The 22,839-nt window shown below is 44.9% G+C and overlaps 3 protein-coding genes and 1 pseudogene across 7 annotated transcripts in view; 1 reads left to right on the forward strand and 3 right to left on the reverse strand.

Annotated features, from left to right (window-relative positions):
• Positions 1–820: 820 nt before the first annotated feature.
• Positions 821–1,424, reverse strand: LOC308318733 (PRELI domain containing protein 3A-like; annotated as a pseudogene). The gene has a single exon. The product of its transcript is annotated as a PRELI domain containing protein 3A-like (transcript).
• A 537-nt stretch (positions 1,425–1,961) lies between these two features.
• On the forward strand, positions 1,962–2,720 carry LOC308318211 (ATP synthase F(0) complex subunit B1, mitochondrial-like; the record flags this gene model as incomplete). The annotated part of the gene is made up of 1 exon (XM_080767657.1): positions 1,962–2,720. The coding sequence occupies one exon, from the start codon at positions 1,962–1,964 to the stop codon at positions 2,718–2,720; it is 759 nt and encodes a 252-aa protein (XP_080623783.1).
• A 3,243-nt stretch (positions 2,721–5,963) lies between these two features.
• LOC308318734 (lysophospholipid acyltransferase 5-like) lies at positions 5,964–7,355 on the reverse strand (the record flags this gene model as incomplete). The annotated part of the gene is made up of 1 exon (XM_080768361.1): positions 5,964–7,355. One exon carries the CDS (start codon positions 7,353–7,355, stop codon positions 5,964–5,966), a length of 1,392 nt encoding a protein of 463 aa, XP_080624487.1.
• A 2,256-nt stretch (positions 7,356–9,611) lies between these two features.
• LOC308317824 (protein tyrosine phosphatase type IVA 3-like) overlaps positions 9,612–22,839 on the reverse strand; it is a 15,810-nt gene continuing 2,582 nt past the window's right edge. Inside the window, exons 1-7 of one of the 4 annotated variants that reach the window (XM_080767118.1) lie at positions 21,722–21,925; positions 16,933–17,537; positions 14,588–14,725; positions 12,464–12,556; positions 12,047–12,177; positions 11,565–11,639; positions 9,612–10,767 (exon numbers count right to left, since the gene is read on the reverse strand). In XM_080767118.1, the coding sequence (XP_080623244.1) occupies positions 10,650–10,767; positions 11,565–11,639; positions 12,047–12,177; positions 12,464–12,556; positions 14,588–14,719 (549 nt within the window). In that variant the 5' untranslated portion in view covers positions 14,720–14,725; positions 16,933–17,537; positions 21,722–21,925 and the 3' untranslated portion in view covers positions 9,612–10,649. Of the gene's footprint in view, positions 10,768–11,564; positions 11,640–12,046; positions 12,178–12,463; positions 12,557–14,587; positions 14,726–16,019; positions 16,168–16,932; positions 17,538–21,500; positions 21,522–21,721; positions 21,926–22,839 lie in introns of those variants that run through there. The other 3 variants (XM_080767119.1, XM_080767117.1, XM_080767120.1) reach the window with 3 other exon arrangements.

A 22,839-nucleotide genomic window follows, 5' to 3' on the forward strand; every position in this document is an offset into this window, starting at 1 on the left:
TGGGAACGATGCAACTTAATGATATACGTTGTCATAGCAACCGTTTTAACTGTCTGTGCCTGTGTGTGAAGACTGCAAACTGAAAAGTGTACTTGGCAATCAATTCGGCCCACTGGCATGCAGAGCCTGATTGGCTGAGCCTCAATTGGCTGAGGCAGAGGCTGGAAATTGCACAGGTGAAAAGAGTTGGCCTCATTAGGCCCACTGGCAGAGCCAAGGCAGACAGAGACGTGGCGCATTTATATAGTAGGACATTGTCAGTGGCGGGAAAAGTACTTCATTTTCTTTCAAGCTCACAGCACGGCACTTGGTCCCGAAATGCAAGCTTGTACATCTGCTGTTTTTGAACATTTTTGAAAAACAAAAGTGTTTGGGGGTCCGTAGAATCGGCCTCAGGTCTTAATGGGTACCGTTAAAGGCTTATTATTTTTCTTCTTCAACTTTAGAGGTTCTGTGAGTGAAAAGCTGTTCTGATGGTGGTCACATGTCTGCTATAGACTCTGTAGCAATGATTGCAATCAGACTCACTATATCACACTCTGTTGATTTGTTCGTTTTAAAACAAATGTAGTGCATTGTTCTTGGCTGTGGCAGCTTTCGCCAATCGCCTCGGGGAGCAGAACGAACAGAATGAAACACAATTGTGGTATAGCAGGGAAATACAGTACAATTTAATCAATAACGATTTCAACATACGAGACGAAGTAGAGAGCGAAGAACAATCTGGGTACTCCAGTCCAAAAGGAACCAGGGAGGACAGAATGGCATTCCACCTCACCGCCATTGGGGACAGGGTTAGTAATGCGGGCTAGTCGGAATGCTAATGCGTCGCAATGCTGGCGTGTAACCAAAGGAACCAAGTAAATTGTTGGTTGTGTCCATGGCTGCTATTTGTCGCTGTCGCTGTGAGCTCCACCGACTCTGTGTTTGATGACCCACTCCATGGCCTCATGACCGACGCTGGCTTCAACAGAAATGTGCTTTGCCACGACTCCCTCCAGGTGTGACCTTAGAAATCCCCCGATATTAACAGTGATCAGAGCCTCTTGGTTCAAAACCGTCTTTTCGGGGTCCTTAGGATGTGGCCTATAGGTCAGTTTCTCATCCACGGACACCATGCTGCTGAAGTTGATGTTTGTGCTTTTCAGCTCACAGGTCCTCTCTTCGAGGTCGACCACCGAATGTTCCTTGGCATAAAGGCACGCTCTTTCTAGACCGATGACGGATTTGGCTATGAAGGGAAGCCCCCAGTCCGAGCTGATCAATCTGGTGCTGTGTAGCCGTCCGTCCGCGTCCACTCTTCTGCCCAGAACATCCACGGCAAACACACACGGTTTCTCGGGGTTGGGGTACTTCTGCATCACTGCCTTGACCACCGTCTCCCAGGGGTGGTTAAATATGTGTTCCGATGACCAGAAGGTCATTTTGAGGTTTTGTCTGTAAAACTCTGCTTAGAACGACTCATAGCAGCAGCATGTCCAGAGTCTAGAGTCTCATTCTACTGCAGTCGCAACTCTATAGTCGACCACATTAAATCCTTGTCATTGACTGTTCAGGTTCAGCCTTAAACCAATGAACTCGCTGGAGTTGGCATATAGTGGATATTTCCGTCTGCGTGTATACTGTATATATGTATGTGCGTTGATGCCCAAATATGGAGACGACTGACCTCATAGTATATAGATGTCATAGATGACTGGCGTCATAGACTGGCCTATACTCTCGTCTCGTAAAACAAAACAAAAGTGCAGTCTTTTCACAGCGTGGCCGTACCCTACTGAGTCGCATAAGAGGGCTTCTGTAACTATACATCCGTCCGTCCGTGAGTCAGCAACCTCGCAGAACGATTGGCCGATCAGCAGCACTAAATCACAGTAGGCCCCAAAAAGTAACCCCCAGAGCCAGCAAGTGTGTGTGTGTCTGCATGTTGTAGCGAGAACTTGGCGTTCCATCCTTCAAACATGCTGCCAAGGCTCGTTCTCATTTCAGCCAATGCCTTGAAAGGCCACGGCCACTTTGGAGCCAGCCTGGTCCATGCGTCGCGTTCCCTCCACACAACGTCCCAGAGTCTGGCTCCCGTGCCCCCTCTTCCAGAGAAGGGAGGAAAAGTCCGCCACGGAATCATCCCAGAGGAGCTGTTCCAGTTTATATACCCAAAGACCGGAGTCACGGGCCCTTACATGCTGGGCACCGGCCTCCTTGTCTACATGCTTTCCAAGGAGATCTACGTCGTCAACCCCGAGACCTTCGCCGCCGCCGCCGCGGGCGCCGTCATTATCTACGGAGTGAAGACGTTTGGCCCCCGCGTCGCCGCTTTCGCCGACAAACTGAACGAGGAGAGAGTGGCCAAGGCCCAGGCAGTGAAGGACCTGGCCATGGCCAGCCTGGCTCAGGCCATCGAGGACGAGAAGAAGGAGCAGTGGAGAGCGGAAGGCAGGTCGATGCTCTTCGACGCCAAGAGGAACAACGTGGCCATGCTGCTGGAGACCGAGCGCAGAGAGAGGCGACACGCGGTGACAGACGAGGTGAAGAAGCGCCTGGACCACCAGGTCGCCCTGCAGAACCTCCACCGCCGCATGGAGCAGGAGCACATGGTCAACTGGGTGGAGGAGAACGTCGTTGGCAGCATCGGCCCCGAGCAGGAGAAGGAGAGCGTTGCCAAGGGCATCGCAGACCTGAAGGCGCTGGCCACGGCCACTCGGGCCAAGGCTACAGCCTAAAGCCTGCAGTATGTGGTCCAGGGACGTGCACACATAGACGTCAAAGGGGGCTTCAGCCCCTGCCCTTTTACCCGCCCGTCTCAAACGCGTTGAGCTATTTCTGTCCAAAAGTGCCCTCTTACGGGATTCCAGTCCCTGCCTCTCTAACACTCTCTGCACGTCCCTGGTGTGGTTCTCAACCTTTTCCTGGATCGTGCAGGCAGGGCATCTCAAAAGCATTCGCAACCCGCATGCACCCATGTGAACACGGAGCATGTGGGACGACCATTTGGAAAGCACGCCCCTTCGGTTGTGCAATACCTGTTGTACATGTTTGTCGTAGAGTAGAGCAATAACCATTATAGTACATGGAGGCAGGTCAACCTCAGAGACTTGGGGATTTCTAGACTATTTTCATATTATTAATGTGTTGTGTTTGTATAGTGATATGGATGTCCCTTGTGTGTCTGATATAAAGATTGGTTTGAATTGTTAAAAAAAAAAAAAGTAAGTATAAGTAAGTAATTTTTAGTGATTTTAAAATATTTCAATGAAAAAAATGAAGTTTTGACTGTTAAAATGTAAGTGCTATATCGGTGCTTGAATATACTGTAAGTTATATTTTAATGCGGCCCTGCATAGCACATTCGGAGTACACGGCCTTAGAGCTAACGCAAAACATGTTGGTTTCTTCAACTAAAGAATCACACCCGTGTGAAGTGAGGGGCGCTAATATATTAAAGTCTAACTCATGTTTATATGGTGATGTAATGGTGATGTAAAACAAACGGTGCAAGCACAAACGCCATTAACAATAAAGAGACAATATGACACACATTGAACTAAAGACAAACATTAAACCTGTGTATAGGAGGTGCCAAAATTATTACAAAATTGTTCGTTGACCACCTTTTTTCACTTGAACTAAATTAAAAAATCACACCGTGGACACAAGTCATCATACATCACCTCATTATGGCCAATCACAATTTGCTTCCTCAGTTTTGTCTTTGATGTTTGTGTTTACACAAACCCTCAAAGCTGGACATAGGAGGCTATAGCGACCCTCAAAAACTACGCTATGATGACTAAAACTATATAAGACTAAATATAAAGACAATTATCAATAAAAACTAGACTAAAATGTTAGGGAGGGACTATAGTGGAGAAGAGATCCAGTAGTCATTTTATGTTTGGTTGCACTCAGGTGTTGAGCTCTGAAAATAGCAGATCTACAAGCTCACGACGCACCGCTGCAGCTCGACACTTTTCAGCATGCCACAAAGTGTTCAGCCAAAAATCAGCCATTACGACGCCATCAACACCCGCCAAATTTTAGTTGACTATAAATCAACTGTAGATATAGTCGAATGAAATCTTATGATACTTAGTCAACTGAAAGTTTAAACTAGACTAAAGTAAAACATTTCAGGTGAGTAAACTAAAACTTAAGGGATATCTATTATAGCCTATATATGGCTAAATCAAGATAAGTCCCTATAAAGCGGATTAAGGAAATGTAGAAAAGTGGAAAAACCCTTGATGGAATCGTTTCCAAATCCATACTGTATACTTCTTAAAATACCTAATAAAATACTCAACAAACAATGAAAATCTAATTAAAACCAGAATAAATGCAAACGTAATTAGAAATGAGAAATTGTGGTTTTTTTAAGCGGTGCATGTCGCTCCAACATTTGACCGTGTGTGTCTATTTGTCTATATCAGTAGGACTTTGTTTGTCCATTTGTCCATATCAGCACGGCAACAACAGCTGCAGCCACAGAGCAGCGCTGTTGAGCAGCCTTGACGTTAATTGATTGATTGATTTTATTAACAGTTTGCAGAATGACAGTACATTTCAAGCACAACTCAATACAAAAGGTGTTAACTGTGAGTGGACGACACTGCATAAAAGCATTACACTTAATTATTTACAATATGGCCCACTGTTTTCAATTCATCAAAACATTTTGAGACGTACAAATATATACACTTCTATATAGCCAAAAAACTGGAAATCATCATAGAGGGAAAAAGGGACAAAAACATAGGGTGAGGGGATTTTAATTTGTAACAAGATAATAATACTGAATGTATTTCTTTATTATTATTATAAGTTAACAATAGTCCGGGTAAAAGGACTTTAGCACCAATGGGCAAATATGAAAATATGGAATGCACCAAGATCACATGTGATGTATGTATGCTTATTGTGTGTGTGTGTGTGTGTGTGTGTGTGTGTGTGTGTGTGTGTGTGTGTGTGTGTGTGTGTGTGTGTGTGTGTATATACACACTATATATACATTATATATATTAAGTGAAGGTAGAGTATGAGTAAAAACTACAAGGTGTTTACAGATTGCATGAGTGTCGCGCCTGTCACAGACATGCGCAAAGCAAGAAGATCAGCCAGGAATGCACTTCATATACCGGCTATTTAAACTGGAAGTTTGCACTGCGCATCCTGATTTCTATATATTGCTGCAGCGCTGCTCACGTTCCTCCACCCCAGCTACCGTAACCTGTCGTTTTGGATCTGCTGTTTATAGGTAAACAGCAGAACCATATAACCATAATAAATATATTCATTGCAAATTTTATATTCAATAAATAAATATATATTCCATCCACTCTTCCTATAGTACTTGGGCCCCTTATACCTTCTTTCTTCACAGGTGTTTAACTCTGACATTTATAGGGGTACATTTGGTTCCATTTGTACACTCTCAGAGTTACACACCACAGGGCCATTTGGAACCCAGGAACACTTTCATGCCAACAACATGCATAATAGCAGCACCATCGCCTCCGAAAATCTCAATGAAGAAATAGCAGCACCATGACTCTGTTTGACAAGAATGGAACAAAGCCTTAATACAGTATCATCGATAACACTAAGGTTGACTGTGCAGAGCACATGAGTTTATTGCGTGTCCTATACCCACATAAAAAAAGACAAAACGAAAAAAGAAAAACAGGAGATTGCAGGCTCACGATTATCCATATGGCACAATGGCCGCTTCCGGTAAATATTTTCTTCCAATGTTTGAAAGAATCTCCCACCGCGTGATTTTATAAACACAGCAATACTTTTTGAAACATTTTTTAAAGATTTGAATTTCTTTGATATTTCTTTGTCGTGATCTTTTTTTTTGAAAGATTTTCTAAATAGACTTTTGATCCGCTTCTTGTTTAGACTACACGTTATGCACCGCGGCTGCACATAATCAGCTTGAGACCATGCAGGCAGAAAGATGTTTTTTAGTCCTTCTTCGAGCGTTCTTCTGTCCTGGGCACCAGCACCATACGGAGGACCAGTGTGACCAAAAAGGCTGCGACGAAGAACACGTGACCACAGAAATAGACGGACGAGTACACCCTGAACCACTTGTCGTAGGCCTTGAGGTCGAACGCCACCAGGGGGTAACCCATGAAGAGCCAGTGGAGGAGCTGCTGGACCACGTAGACGAGAGGGTACAGAGGGCCGCCGGCCAGCCGGGTCAGCGCCGGACTGTCCCGGACCAGCGCCTGGGCCCGCCTCTCCACGTTGACGATGAGGAACTCCATGGCGAAGCAGAGGAAGTACCCGGAGTGCAGGCCGTGCCAGACGGCCAGGAACGCCATGGTGGCGACCTGAGACGCCGCCTTGTTGCCCAGGAACCTCAGCCGCTTGAACACGTGCCTGGCCGCCCAGGCGTTGGTGCTGACGTTGAACGAGGAGATGGTTCCCGTGAAGAGCGGCGTGGTCTCGAACAGCCACATGCTCATGTTGGCGCAGGCGTCCCACCGGGGCTCTCCGTCCTCCCCCCGTCCGCTGTAGCCCAGGCCGGAGAGGATGCACGCGCCCTCCGCTATGATCCAGCAGCTGACGTATTTGTAGACCATGACCTTGCCCCACAGCAGCATGAAGACGCAGCGATACCAGAAGGGCTGCGCCTCGTACTCGTCCGTCAGGAAATAGCCCTGCGGGTAATGAGGGCTGAGTAGTATGTGCACCGCCAGGCAGAGGAGACCCAGGGAGAGGCGCTTCGCGGCGGGTCGAACGCTGCCGGGAGGCCGGCCGGGCGAGTCGGTGAGCTCGCCGGCCGCCAGCCTCTGGTAGCTGCGCATGGTGAACTGGGGCCCCACCAGGAAGCCTCCGTAGAAGTAGGAGAAGCCGAACATCTCCAGGAGGGAGGGGACGGTCGGCAGGGCCCCCTCCCGCTGCTCGGCGCTCCGCTGCTCGGGCTCCTTCCCGCCGTCGTAGTAGTCGAACGCCAGGCCCACGAGCTTGAGCGTGAGGATGCAGAGCGGCGTGGTCCAGGTGATGTCGTACTCCTCGGTGGCCGTGTAGTAGTAGCCGGCCAGCAGGTACGCGAACTGAAAGACGAAGCTGCTCAGGACGGCCGTTATCGTCCGGCCCATGAGCCTCAGGATGAGGAACTGGACCAGGACGCATATGGCGGAGTGGTAGAGCTGGAAGCCGAAGTTGAACGCCGCCAGGGCCAGCCCCGTGACGGCGTGGAACAGGTGGACGGCCTTGGCGGGCCGGCGGAAGAGGAACCAGCGGTACGCCAGGGCACAGGGGTAACCCAGGAGCACGGAGAGGACGAGGCGCAGCGCCGGCTCCGAGTGGGAACCCACAAACTCTGAGAAGTTCTCCACCACCTCCATTTTGAGGTCTTTCTTTTTTTTTTCTCTCTTAAGCTTGTATAACGTCTGGGTTCTTGTTTGGGCGCTACAGTGCTTTGGCTGTCACAACAACCCAGCAACTTGGGAGAGTTTGGGAATGGACGCTGCTTGCTTGTACATGGAACATCCTGCGACGGTCGCCAAGATAATCACACCCACTCTGTTTCTCCGAGAACGGAGCCCGCGTCCGGCTTTATGATGGAAGTAATGGTCAAGGGTGGAGTCATACGTCATAGACGTGTTATTGATATGTCACATCTGAACCCAAATATGGAGATGACTGAGATCGTCACCATATTTGGCCACAGAGAGACGCAGATATCGTAGAATTTATTTACTGTAGATTGTAAAATGTCATGCAATGCAATGCTTAAGAAAACAAAGTCGGTGATGAGACAAAAACAGGTGCGCTTCCTGGATGCTTTTGTAGTTTAGGCAGTGGGTGCTCAGCTATGAAAATAACTTTTTTTGTAGTTTAGGCAGTGCAGGGTGCTCAGCTTTAAATATAACTTTTTTTGTAGTTTAGGCAGTGCAGGGTGCTCAGCTTTAAATATAACATTTTATATAGTTTATAGGCAGCGGGTGCCTTTGAACACGGCTGCGTCCTCCTCAATTTGTCATGGCCCAACGGGCCGGGTTATGACATCAGCTTTAAATATAACTTATTTTTTATAGTTTAGGCAGTGCCAGGGTGCTCATGAGCTATAAATATTACTTAAATCAAATAGCATGGCCTACTTAGAGTGTCCATGCAAGGTTCTCGCCGATCAGTCTCTAGCAGGGCCTGAGATTTGCTCTTCACAGACGCGGACAGACAGATTCCTTTTGTATATACGACAAAGTATGGCATTCATTTATTTCATATTATTCAATACAAGGTTTCTAAGCCCGACAGCTTAAGCTGTGTAAATTATAGCACTCATGTGTATCGAGCCACCAGACGTGGTATATATGGTCATCCGCAGCTGCTAGACCATCTCTGGTGCGGAAGGAAGAATAATATCATAGGTCCAAAACTGTATACTTACTCAGGATAACAGGATTCAAATAAAAAAAAATAATAGCCTAAGTATCAGATCTGCAAGCTCGAGCTTGTGGATCTGTTACTTCTGGTGCTTTTGTGTGACAATGTTGTATGATCAAGTAGTAGGGCGCTAATGTACGAATGAAAAGCACAAGAAGATAGATAGATAGATAGAGTCTAGTAGCCAGCCCATATAGAGCCCCATTGTGAACCCGGACATGTTGAGACTCAACATCAAGTACACCAAGGTTTTATGTTAGAAATGTTTAGTATGGATCCCCAGCATGTAGAAACCGCACATGTTGAGCAATTTTCATAATTGGCACAATATGTGACCATACCAATTACAACCTATAGAAGGTGGGCATGGCCGTTTTAAGCCCAATGAGTGTTTTCTTTTTGCAAAACTAATGCTTGGAATGGATTCACCCCCTAGTTTGACACATCTCATGCTAGATAAAGCATAATGACATTTTGAATATTTTGCCTTCTATAGGTTGTTAATGGTATGGTCACATATTATGCCAATTGTGAAAATTGCTCAACATAATGCAAGTTAGCATCCGGCAGTTTCTACATGCTAGGGACCCATACTAAACATTTATAACATAAAACATTGGTGTACTCAACATGTCCGGGTTCACTTTTTGGCTACTAGGCTAATAGATAGATAGATATAGATAAGAGGCTTCGTTCTGCCTGACGGCCGCGATATACCGTGTAATAACTGTGCTTCAGTGCTGTGTCACTCAGTGTCTTCTGGGTGACACAGCAGATATAGTTTTGGAACAGATTATGGGATGACGCAGGGTACTCACACCGGACGAGGAATAACAATTAAGCCCCGTCATCCCAGCTCACAGGTGGCTTTGTTGCTGCAATAATTAGTGGACCTGCATACATACATGCATGTGAAAGATGAAAGCCATGTGCCATGGCACTGGCAGCACTGAGGTGGTTATCCAGAATTCACAGAAGCACAGTTACTTACATGTTGTTGCTGTTGACCAGAAGTTAGAACAAATTTGTTGCATGTTTACCGCCCCCCCCCCCCCACATAAATTGTTATACAGTACAAGAGGGTCATGCAAAAGTATCAAATTAGCTGCTTTTACAACAGGCCCGTCTAAATATCAAAGCCACCTGACATTACTTTTTTTTTTAAATGCAAATTCTAGATACGTTTGACGATGACATTACAATGTAAGAGCAGAAACATGACAGAAAAATAACTTTATTCGACAAAAAAAAAACAATGACAGATATCTTTATCTCTTTAAATCTTTCCGACATGACTTAATTTGTGGGTTGGGAGCAGATCGGTGACATGGTAACAGTCCTCACCTGGTCACCATGGTAACTGGATGTTCACCTGGGAGACGTATACACAATTGCTCTGCTGCTAATCAAGCTGCACACACACACACACAGACACACACATCACACACACACACACATGCATGCACGATTGCACGCACACACACGCAAACACACACACATGCACACACTTGCGTAGCCTATTTTTCCCAGAGCAATTAACACGTTCAGAAGATCAAAAACTAAGTGATTTCAGCAGATTGTGGATGTTATACAATACAGTACATCTCCTCTTTTCTCTCCTCTCCATTTCAAACCAGGTGAAATTACAATTATTAAATAGACGGTATCAGTGCAGCGACGTCATTATACAATCTGGACAATGTGACTCGCTTCATATGTGGAAACTAAAGACAGGTTCTGTACGGATGGAACCATCAAATTCTATAAAAATAATAATAATAATAATATTTACCATGGTTATTATTGTACATGTAACCATGCAGGTCACAACATTTGCAGAAGCCATCCGGGGCAAGCCACAGTGTAGAAAATGTGTTCCTGTTGCTGGTGATAGCAGTGTGTGTGTGTGTGTGTGTGTGTGTGTGTGTGTGTGTGTGTGTGTGTGTGTGTGTGTGTGTGTGTGTGTGCGTGCGTGCGTGTGTGTGTGTGCGTGTGTGTGCGTGCGAGTGTGTGCGTGTATCTCCATTGTCAACTATCAAGCTAGGCAGATGTACTGCACTTTTTACTATGAAATTATCCTTCACAGAAAAACACGGGAAGTTGATGTAAAACCAATGAACATCTCATCATCACCATCACCACCTCATCTCGTCAAATACACATAAACAAACAACATAAACAACTGTGAAGACAAATTCCATCTCTGGTTTTGTATTGAAAACTGCTGTGTGCGTGTGTGCGTGCGTGCGTGTTCACATGGTACAACACTTGTTCTTCTGTTCGTGAGAGTCTTTGAATCGGAGTCTATGTTTTGATCTGTATTTCTCCAGGTATGTAAGCTGCTTGCTGTTGATGGCTCCACGTCGCTTCCTACAACACACACACACACACACACACACACACACACACACACACACAGTTTATTTAGCTGTGTACCTGTATCACTTAACAAGTATGCCATTGTTCTTCATTTTGTTATCATTATCATGTTTTTTAAAATGAAACCACTCTCTTTAGTTAAAACTCTCTCTCCTTTCCCCTGTTCTCGTGGCCTATAGAGCCGGACCATAGTAGACTCAGACTCATGTTTATGAGTCGCGGGTACTGTACATACATCCTATTCTCTTTTCCCCCCTCTTTTTTTTTCTTCTTTTTCTTCAACAATTCCAGAAATGTTCACAATTTTTTTGCCAGAATTATAAAAACCAATACAAGCAATTTGTCTACAGAATTGCACAAGACAAAACGTTAAAGAAGTATAGTGAAAATATCAGATGCAATTTTCACTATTTTGTGTCCCAGAGAGACAGACGTCAAATTTCTCGTTTTGGTCCCCCCGAGCTAAAAGGTCATGGAACCACTTCTCGTCTGTAGAAGATGACAGTTAGCCCATTCTGAACGGGAACCCATTTTCGTGTTAGCATCATGTTATGCTTTAGCTATTGAAAAATAGCAGATCTACAAGCTCATAGCGCGCCACCGAGTGGCGCGCTACGAGCTTGTAGGTCTGCTATTTTTGAAAAAATCGAAGAACGACTGACATTTTTAGAATCTGATCTCAGGTCAGAATGGGTTATAATCAGACCAGTGTGTGTCCAGTACGAAACCTCGTATGAATCTGATCTCAGGTCAGAATGGGTTAGTGGATAGTCCAAAATAGTCCTTACTGTCTGATGAACTGAACCGCTTCTTCATACTTCATCCCACTCTCTATGAGAGCCAGAGCCACCAGCACAGGAGCCCTGCACGCACGCACACACGCACGCACACACGCACGCACACGCAACGCAAGCACCCACGGGCACGCACACACACACACACACACACACACACACACACACACACACACACACACACACACACACACACACACACACACACACACACACACACAGTACAGTATGTAAGAGTAATAAAAAGGATATGGAATGGATTCAAGTCTACAATTGATATATTTCTTGTTGACTAGTGTGGTTCTCAAAACATGATCGGGACATCCCTATTACGAACCAAATGGACCCTTACATAGGTCTGTAACTGTAAGAGTTACATAATGGGGGATTGTAACCTAACTTGGGGTCCTTGATAAAAATGAAAAGGTTTGAGAAGCATGGGTTTAGGGTTAGGGGTCAAAGAAGGTTAGACTGACCTCCCCAGTCCAGCCACACAGTGGACAGCCACGCAGCATCCGGGCTCCTCTTTAAACTTGTTCTTCAGGAGATTCAGCCAATCATCCACCAGCTTACTAGGGGGCGGAGCACCATCGTCAAATGCCCAATCCTGAATGAGATAAGCAGAACGAATAATTATGTCAAGTGTGCGTGCATGTGTAGGTGTGCGTATGTAACTATGGAAACTATGGAACTATAAAATAGCCTACATTTACTGAATGTACTGACATACTTTAAGTATACATTTTGATACCAATACTTTCGTACTTTCACTCAAGTACATTTTGAATGAGTATTTCTGCATTGCAGTATTGATACCTTTATTTAAGTAAAAAAATGTGAGTACTTTTCCCATTACTGTGCGTGCGTGCGTGCGTTGCGTGTGCTGTACTCACCACCACCGTGATGCCATCTTTCTCCAGGGTGGTCTTGTCGTATGTGACGTCACAGACTCGAACCACCGTGGTGGCGCCGTACCGCTTCAGGTCCTGGGGGAACACACGGTCATGGACTGATGAAGTCACATGATCAGTGGCGTTAGGTCACATGCTGATGCAGCCGCCAGGGCACTCCGAAACAGTAGGACAAAGCCCGGGAGCTCGGAACTCACTTTTGAATGCTACAAATATTTGCTATAAAAACAAAACAGCACAGGTACGTTTTTGACCCTTCTGTCTTTTTCAAGTATGTACTTGAAAGGTCTTTTTCAAGTACATACCCAGTGCACTCCGAACAGTAGAACAAACGTATTACAACGTTTCGACCCTTCTGTCTTTTTCAAGTATGTACTTGAAAGGTCTTTTTCAGGTACATACCCAGTGCACTCCGAACAGTAGAACAAAGCGGAAGCTCGCGACTCACTTTTGAATGCTACAAAAAAATATGCTACAAAACGTTTCGACCTTTCTGTCATTTTCAAGTATATACTTGAAAGCTCATTTGGTCTTTTTCAAGTATATATAGCCAGTGCACGCCGAACAGTAGAACAAAGCGGGCGCTCGCGACTCACTTTAGAATGCTCTTTAGAATGCATCTCTTTCAAGTATATACTTTAAAGGTCTTGTATACTTGAAAAGGACTGAAGGGTAAAAACGTCGTATACGTGACATTGTTTTGTCACCAATAATAATTTCTTTGAGCATTCAAAAGCTCCAAAAAGAGAGTTGGCTTTGTTCCACCGTTTCTGTTGTTTCTACAGTTTGGCTCAGCAGTCAGCACCAAAACAACGTCTCACACCAAACAAACATCTCCTTATAAAGCTATTGTGATATTTTTGTTTTTTTGTAAACACGCCATTGGCACAGTAATATTGATACATGAGGTCAAACAGGCGTCTGTTCTGTATGTTTTTACGTCTGTTGTGCGCGCGCTCGGCACATTCACATGTGTCATTTGTATATCTGCTTGCTGAGAGCTGAGACATTCTCAGGCGTTTTGCAGTGTTTTAGGTGAGAACAAACACTGCTGGACACACAGCTTCAATGTGAGGTCTGTGTGTGTGTCTCCTCGCGTCTTATTCAGCCACAGGAGGAGGAGCGACCTAATTATTGAAATCAGCTTTGATTGGAATCTGCATACACTATATGATTGAACAGCCTATATTCAGCCTCCAGATCTGTTTTTTTTAAGAGGGTGACTCTTACAATCAGTGTAAGTGCTAGCAATCAGCACAGCAAAGTGTGTGTGTGTGTGTGTGTGTGTGTGTGTGCATGCGTGCCTGTGTGAGTGTGTGTGTGTGTGTGTGTGTGTGTGTGTGTGTGTGTGTGTGTGTGTGTGCGTGCGTGCGTGCATGCATGCATGTGTGAGTGTGTGCAAAAAATGTGAGTCTATGCACTACTAGGCCTATTATTCAGTATGTCCACCATTACTTGTGAGCTAAGCTTGTCGCAACTTTTGCACAATATCAGGCGTAACTTTTCCCACACATCGTATCCAAAAGGTAAAGGTCTCTCAGATGTTTTATTTTCTAGCGGGTGATAGAATTGAACTGACGGGTTGAAACAAGCGTTTAAATCGCATATTTACTCAGCCGCAGTTCCACGTTTTTAAGACCTGGAAAGCCTGCTATTGTTTTCCGGGCAGGCTTACACTGAAGCGTACCAGATATATCCGCCCATTGCCGGTACCCGGATGAGTGGAAGCTCATCTCGGAGCCACATAGCGGAGGAAGAAGGTCCAGGGAGTCCCCAGCACAATGATAGCATGTCATTATGTCAGTTGTTAATCACCAACAACATTTCCCAATTCCATATAGGATATTCAAAAATACCTAACCCGTCTACAAGCTGCATTGTGACTGAGCTGGTAGATCTGCTATTTTTGAAGAACTATGAGAAATGGCGAAAGACCAACTGCATAGCAATTTTGGGGGTTTGAGAACCATTGCAATAGAGCGAATAGACCATATTCACATGGCGGCCATCTTGCCATTAAGTTAATGAAATGCCACCATGCTTTTTCGATGCAAAGGCCAACATGGCCGCCATGTGAATGTGGGTATACGATACAATAAAGCGTACCTCTATGAAGGAGGGGAGCGTGCTGTCCGTTGGGTTGTGCGTGATGAGAAACCTCATGTTTTTGTAGCACAGCTCCACGGGAGCTGGTCGGATGTTCATGTTTGCCATCGCTAAGGGTGAGCCCATAGCCATTAGCCCCTGCACAAATATGGAGAAAATGTGTAAGTGAGAGTGAGAAGAACCAAAGTAAACATTGCAATGATTTAACAGATATACAACCAAACGTTAACGTATACAGAGGGCGGCAAACAGCTGATGTTTGCCTACCTATACAGGCGTTTGTCTCAAGGTCTTTTTGTTCTGATATGACAGTCGAGTGAATCTCAGCACTGAGGCCGATTCGATATGCATCTCGATGCACTGCCAGCGATACGATACTTTAGCGATACATGGAATCTCCTGGCGATGCGATTCACCCCTCTTCCCGATACGATTAAATTATGGACATTGCGATACGATGCGATACGATTCAACACAATAGAAAGGATTTATATTAAAGCTCTATTTAATTTCCCAAAACATGTAAAAATGCATTACATTTAAATTCAAAGCAATGTATTGTTTTACTGCAGGTTAGTATTATAGCTCTGCATCTCAAACAACCCAATTTATAGAATTCTGTAAGTAAACAAAGGGTCTGCTCTCTGCTGGTTATTGTGGATTGTTAGATTACTAATCATAGGCTAAAGGCTATAGTATAATTATTATACCTCAAAGGTCAATTTGAAGGTTTTGAGTATAGAGGGTTTCAAGAGATTAAAATGTAATATCCTATCGTTCATCAATTAATGTTACTAACATATAAATAGAAAAGAAACAATTTTTTTTTTTTTACAGATAATACTGGTAGTGCTGTCAAACAAGTCTAGTTGCAGATGTCTAGTTTAATCTGCAACACAGTTTTATAATATAATAGCCTATGTATAGTGGGGGTCCCTGCTTGATCTCACTCTCAGCGAAGGGGTCCTTGGCTTGCCATGAAAAACATTGAAGACCCTGGCCTGCATGTATTATTATTAACGTTTTAAATACATATGTACAAGCTCACAACACGTCTCATCCACGCCCCGCTGTGAGCTTGTGGATCTGCAATTGTAGTCGTGCGACACCATCGTGCTGTAGAATATAAATAAGGCTTCTATCCCAGAGAACAGCAGGGGAAAGCTGGACAGTGGAAAGTTGTGAAACGGTTGTAAACTACTTTAAACGCAAGCAGTGGCGTTGTTGTTGTTGTAGTACACGTGTGTGCAGACTGCAGAAGCTTTATTTAATTACAAATTGATTATCGCGACGCAGATTCGCATGATTTGCGTCGGAGAATCAGCAAGAACAGCTGAGGAGTGTGGACCAGCACGCAGCGCTACAGTGAAAAGTCAACTGATCGACGGACATTCGGACAAAGGAAAGCTCTTGTTTAATGCGTGGGGCTCACTTCTGTTCGTCGCGGGTGCTCTTTATAGCCTGTTGTCCCACAGTCTCAACGTGTCTACTCTGCACCATCGTAGTCGTACGGTAGCTTCTGTTCACTGACTGCGTGTGCACTGTCTGCAACTTCTGCAAGGCGCTGCGAGAGAGACCTTTTTTTCTTCCTTTTCTGGTGGTGCGTTCAACGCGCCTCGGAAACACAGAATAGGGTGAAATACAACCGAATACAACATGAAAAAACCGGTGCAACCCTGGCTTTTACCGACGCAAGCACTCCGCGAACGATGCATTGAGATTTCACCCGTGAATTGTATACAAAGTGAATGAACCTTACCGATGCACTCGCATCGCCATCGCGCACGTCTGTATCGATAGGTATCGATTATTTTCCACATGCCTAAGTGCACATCCGTTTTTGACCAATTATTTGTTTTTTTAATTATTATTATTTTGTGTTTAATAAACAGAACAGCTCTACAGTTTTTAAACTGGGCTTTGTGATGAAAGAACCTATCTCTCAAGACTGTCAAGCACCACTGCCTTGGCTTAAACATGTAGACAGTGTTGTTGTTAGTAGGAATAAACACAGAAGCACCATATTGGAAGTGGACTAAGAAAGGGGAGGAGCCAAACCAAGTTCCTGTTTTACACAAAAAAGTGTAAAGTGCCTTTTTTTTACCGAAATTATTTTGCACTTACACTGACTCATACACATTTTGTTAAATTGCTGCAAGCAATAATCTCCCCGCATTAGATCGTTAATACTACGGCCACGTTGAACTGTAATGTCAGATGTATGTCACATGTCAGAACTTCTATTTGTGGATATAGAGCCCCACTTCACTTCCAGTTCCAAAATGTTTTGCCATAAATTAGTTCTGCCCACTGAGTTCCTTTGTGGCATGTTGGCTCTGGCTCACCTTACAGTGTTGGTGACTGGCGGTGCACTGCAGCGGCGGTGTCTGTCTGTCTGTCTGTCTCCTCACAGTGCAGCCTGTCAGCCGACTCCCCCCCAGAAGTCCTGTCCTGATTATAGGAAACGTCCTGGTCAGGTGACCGTTGTTTTTTTTCCTGGCGATATATATATTATATCTGACCAGTTCTGTTGTCCTGCTGCATGCGTTGCTCTTTGGAATATGGCGTTTATCCCATTAGTTGACCTCAAGCCTTTAGAAGTCCATGCAGCGGGGATGTCGTCGTGTGTTGCTTTTCCCCCCCTCGTTACTTCTCCTTAGTCTTTTCTGTATTCTCCGCTTTCCCGCGCTGTCTCTCTCCTGTTTGTGTCTCTCTCTCTCTCCTCAGTAAACGTCGTCCAGTTGACTACTATAGGCTCTACCGGGTTACCCCATGAGCTGTCTTGTGGCCGAAGGGGCAAAGGAGGAAGGGGTGCTTTCGGGCGTTCAAGGCCCGGCCGGGCGGGCTGCAGGTTGGCGCCTCATCCCAGAGGGGGGGGGGGAGATGTCTAAATGTGTTGGGCGTGGCAGTAGTCGCCGCTCCGCCGGACAAACTCCATCAACCAGCAGTTCTGATGGAGCAAAACAGAGGAGAGAGAGAGAGGGTTAATAATAAACATTCACAATCTATTAAAGATGGAGTGCTGTGATTTTTGTATATATATCTTTTTTTTACAGTTTTTCATGTGTTTATGAGGCGATAGTACTTCATTATACCCCTTGGTGTGGTTGTTATGTCATGCTTATATTATGAGGTGACAGTACTTCATTAGGCCCTGTGGTGTGGTTGTTATGTGCAATGATGTCGTCCCTTTGTATTTTGGGTTTCTTCCTGGAGGCTGCAAACCTTGACAGTCAAACGTGCCATCGAAAAACAAAACAGTGATGTAGTGACATCACGATATCACCCCATCCCCTAACCCCTCCTCCTTTATCATACAACAGCTGCAGTGGGCGCAGCTTCAGTTCAGGTGGATCACCACCCAACCAGGCAAACCAGGCATATACTTAATGAACTGGTGGGCGTGTCCACATAAAAATGCGGTTTATCGTTTCTGCTTGAGAGCCCAGATGCAGGCATGCAGGAAGAGGGAACTGGTGAACTCAATACTGCCGCAATCTGGTGGAGTCAGGTTAAGACTGGTTCCACGTATTCCAGGAAACACAAACAAACAGTGGGGCTACAGTGTCACAACACAACAACTTTGATGTAACTATAGACTTCTGACCTACGCAACATAATGTCACACAGCATTATACGGAAGCAGTGTGACGGTCCCCAACACCTACAGGGTGCGTGCCTATAGGGCGGCTTCTCAAAGTGTGTGCCGACGTGCAGGGGTGGCACGCTAGGGTGCCTTTGACTCCTTGAGTACAGGATTGCCTCAGAATACTTAGATAATATTTGTATTTTTATCAATGTCACACTTCAGCGTGCGACAAACTCGACAAGCCAGTAATTTATGGCCTGATCGTACCTGGAAGTTATATGCGGGAGACGCGCCTTCTACAGCCCATACATCCAAACAGTACAAAAAGTCCTATCTGATTGTATTAAACAAAGTTTAAACTCACAAACATTGCATCTGTATGGAAAGCTTCAATTATCCCAGTGTCAAAGTTTGGAAGCGCTTGTTTTCAATGACGCAGCGTCCTGCTGCCTCATGCATTATATGTGACATTTAGAAACAGGTGGCACGCAGGACCTGGCGAGTGATTTCCAGCGAGCGCTTCCAAACTCCACCGCGATCCATGCTGCTCAATGTGTTGCCACTCAGTCTAGACGAGGGGGCGTGTCCCACTCAATCTAGATGAGGGGGGGGGGGGCGTGTCCTGCATGGAAAAGTCACACATGTGCATACTCTCTGGAACGCAGGTGATGGTTAATACATAGGTCTGAGCGTTGCTGGCCAGCAACAAATATTCCATGTGAGCACTAGTCTGCACGTTATGCAAAACACTCCTCAGTCACACTGGTGTGATTTTTAATTTCAAGGACTTAAACTTTAGAGAGTTTAAGACCTGTCCTGTAAGCATCCATTTGGAACCCCTTCAAGGAAAGGACCCCTGGGCGTCACTGGACCACACTTTGAGAACCATGCACTGTTATAACCCAGATAGACACGTGACATTTGAAGTGACGACACAAAAGCACGAGCGGACAAACTGGAACTGGAACACTCTCAAATGATGGCTAGAATTAGTGTCCCGACACTAAAATGTTTTTTCTGTTTACTGGTAAGCCTGCGTTTAGGAAAAGGCATAGGCTGAAGCTCAAAGCTTATATTAATGCCTATCCTTTGTACTGTACATGTCATTTTTTCTCTAACATATTCTAAACTCGTATAATGAATGGTCCCCCTATAAATGTTTTACCTTTACATTCCTTCCATTGTTCGTTAAAACAAACACTCAACATTATTCAGTATTTGCCTTCTTATACCTCCAATCACAGTATTATTTACCTACTTATATCACACATACATGCATGCATGCATGTATGTAACATGTATGTAACATGTAATATAATAACACTACAGATGACTAAAACTACATGGAATTCTATTTAAAAAGGCTGTGACTAAAACTAAAACAAAATGTGCTGTCAGAATGCACACGGACAGGTATAGCATCCTAGTCTAGAACACGTGCTGAGAACACTCAGACAACCTGAGAAAGCTCGGGTAATCTGTGTAATCCCTACTACTCAGCTTTGAACATGCACATGCGCGCACACGCACACACACAAACGCACACATGCACGACATACGTACGTACGTACTACACACACACACACACACACACACACACACACACACACACACACACACACACACACACACACACACACACACACACACACACACACACAACTACAGTAGTCCATCCATCCATCTTCAACCGCTTATCCGTAGTCGGGTCGCGGGGGCAACAGCTCGACCAGAGAGCTCCAGACTTCCCTCTCCAGGGTAAACATTAGTGACGTTCCAAGGCCAGTGAGTCGATGTGTTTCCTCCAACTGCGCCTTGGTCTGCCCCGGGGGGGTCTCCTCCCAGTGGGACGTGCCTCGAGGACCGCCCTAGGTAGATGCCCGAGAGGCATCCTAACCAGATGCCCGAACCATCTAAACTGGCTCCTTTCCAGGCTGTGGGAGTGCTGACTGTCCAGCCTTTATTCGGCCCCAGTGTCTAAGAAGCAGCAACTATACAGTAGTGTAAAGTACATTTACTCAAGTACTGAATTTAAGTACAAATTTGAGGGTTTTTTTTTATACTGGAGTATACATTTCAAGTATTCATTACTTTTACTTCTACTCCACTACATCTCAGAAGCAAATATTGTACTTTTACTCCACTACAGTTATTTGAAAACTTTAGATACTAGTTACGGTTATGGTTATTATCATTCTGAGGAAGGCGGTGCCTCTAAAACACTTGTTTCGTCAAAGTGATTTAACTAAGCTCTATTTGCGTTGTGAGTTGTAGATTAGCTTTTTTTCTGTTTTGTTTGAAGTTTGGAAAATCTTTGAAGATTTGAGAATATTTTGCTTCAAATGACACCATGCAGTAAAAGTGGTTAAATGGTATTAAATGACAAGTTGCAGCTACAGTATATACTGTATATTATAGCTACTGCTATTCTTCTTCTATTCATCTGTCGTCAACAAATGTTTCACTAAAAAAGCAATCATTGCTTTAGAAATGTTGTTCCATAGAATGTTGTTCTCCCCATCTCGATCTCCAGGTCTTTAATTAATAAGCAATTTCTTCCAACCAGGAAAGAGTACCCATTTATCAGTTTCAATTTGATAGAGTCCAATTGTGTCTGCTCACTCTCTCCTGGTTGGATAAAAAGCGACTGAGAGACCCTGTTACTGAACACTTATAGAATATGAATGAAATTAAAAAATCACTTTACTGCACCTTATGTGGCAGACTGGCAGTACATCAATAGCAACAGACCAGTGCAACTGTCGAGAGACTCTAGGGTTTAGATGAACAACATGGTCAGAGGAATGACACCGTAAAGCGTTCCTCATTCCATCAGTTCCTCATTTCATGGAGGAACTTGAATCCAAAGCCAAAGTTGTCAGTTCAAAATGTTATGTTAGCCAATTTTGATGCAACTGTAAGATGCAACTGTAAGTTGAGTAAGAGATGTGATCTTTTGTCACACAACAACAACAACAACAACAACAACAACAGATAAGTGGACAATTTGCATGGAATTAGAATGATAATGATAATGATAAGAGAATACGTACTAGTGCATCAAAACAAATACTTAAAACTGTAAAACAGCCAAAGCCATGCAAGTGGTGGCATCATAAATGTTTTGCTCACACTGGCAGGCCAGATCTGAGATATTTGTTCGAGTCTGAACAGCAAAACAAAATGCTCGTTACCATTATACCATTTGAATGCTACAACATGCACTGAATGGGACATAAAATCTATCGGATTTGAGCCACGTTCCTCCTATAGGTCAGGAGGTCGTCTGGACACTTAAATGCAAAGTATCAGGAAAGATCATACTGCGATCTTGAAAAACAGGTTTGAGCTTGCTCTGGATGACCCCTCGCTGTGTCCTGACCCCTCGAGTGTTCCAGGGTGCATGCCGTATCCGACCTCAGCTCAGTGTCCAGCAACGTTGATAGCCGTGCAACTCAACACCTTGACTGTCATTCCTGCAACTCCAACTCTCAAACGTCTCTCACGTCCCCCGTCCCCGTGCCCCCCCCCCCCACCCCTCTTACCTCAGGGGACAGCTCGGTTCCTTAATAAAACGACGGAATCCACAACTGTTGTTGACACCAATTAAGTCTCTGCATGCAGAAGTATTATACGTGCGTAGGTGGGCAGCCACGCACGCCGGCGAACGCTTTTCAGCTGCTGCCGTACAGCCACGCTCTCTCTCTCTCTCTCTCTCTCTGTACGACGGACGCCCTAACTGTTGTACACTGGCTGTTCCCAGAAGACACGGTACCTACAGTACAGATGTATTTATAGCTGCTATCTATATTAGCAGCTGATGCTCTGTTACATCAAAGTATAAGTGCAGCAGAGTCACCACCAGCTTCCATGCACACAGCTCTCTCTCTCTCTCTACTCCAGAACTGTGACACCGCTGTGTGTGTGCGTGCGTGCGTGTGTGTGTGTGTGTGTGTGTGTGTGTGTGTGTGTGTGTGTGTGTGTGTGTGTGTGTGTGTGTGTGTGTGTGTGTGTGTCACACTCTGCCCATGCAGTGACCTACCTACCAGGCTGACCCGCTATCCCTCCTTTCAACCGTTAGCTTTTTTCTTTTCTAAACGGAATCCTATTGCGCTGACTGCTATACTGTAGTTTAATACTGTACTACATAGTTTCTGAAATGTCCGGTACGGGGCCAAACCAGGGGTCCAAATGCATCCGTTACAGACCCATATTATGGGTCTGTAACTCTCATAATGGACAAGTGAAGTGGAACCTTCTTTCTTTCTTTCTTTCTTTGGGAACCTGTTCGGTTCCATTTGGACCCCTGATGGTCCCCAGAGTCAGACCGTATAGTAGTATAATTACAGTCTTACTCACAAGTCCAAAGTCCAAAACAGAGCCTCATGAAAGCACCAGCTTTTGTTTTTCTTCTGGTGTTCGTGTACGTGTGAAGTCTGAGTCTGACCCGAATTCACCAGCCTCTTTAAGTCTTGTCTGCCTCTACAATCTGTTCCACCTGCCATTTCCCCGCCCCCCCCGGTCTCTAGCTATAGGCCTATACGTATTAAACCGAGAAACACCTCCCCTGCTTCTTCCGTCAACCCACTTCCGTGAGAACTGAAACAAAATGAACGCAACCATCAGCACACACACACACACAGCATGCATCCACCTTACCAAA

The sequence above is a fragment of the Protomyctophum bolini genome (genome assembly GCF_963924005.1).
Source record: "Protomyctophum bolini genome assembly, chromosome: 7".
Lineage (NCBI taxonomy): Eukaryota > Metazoa > Chordata > Actinopteri > Myctophiformes > Myctophidae > Protomyctophum > Protomyctophum bolini.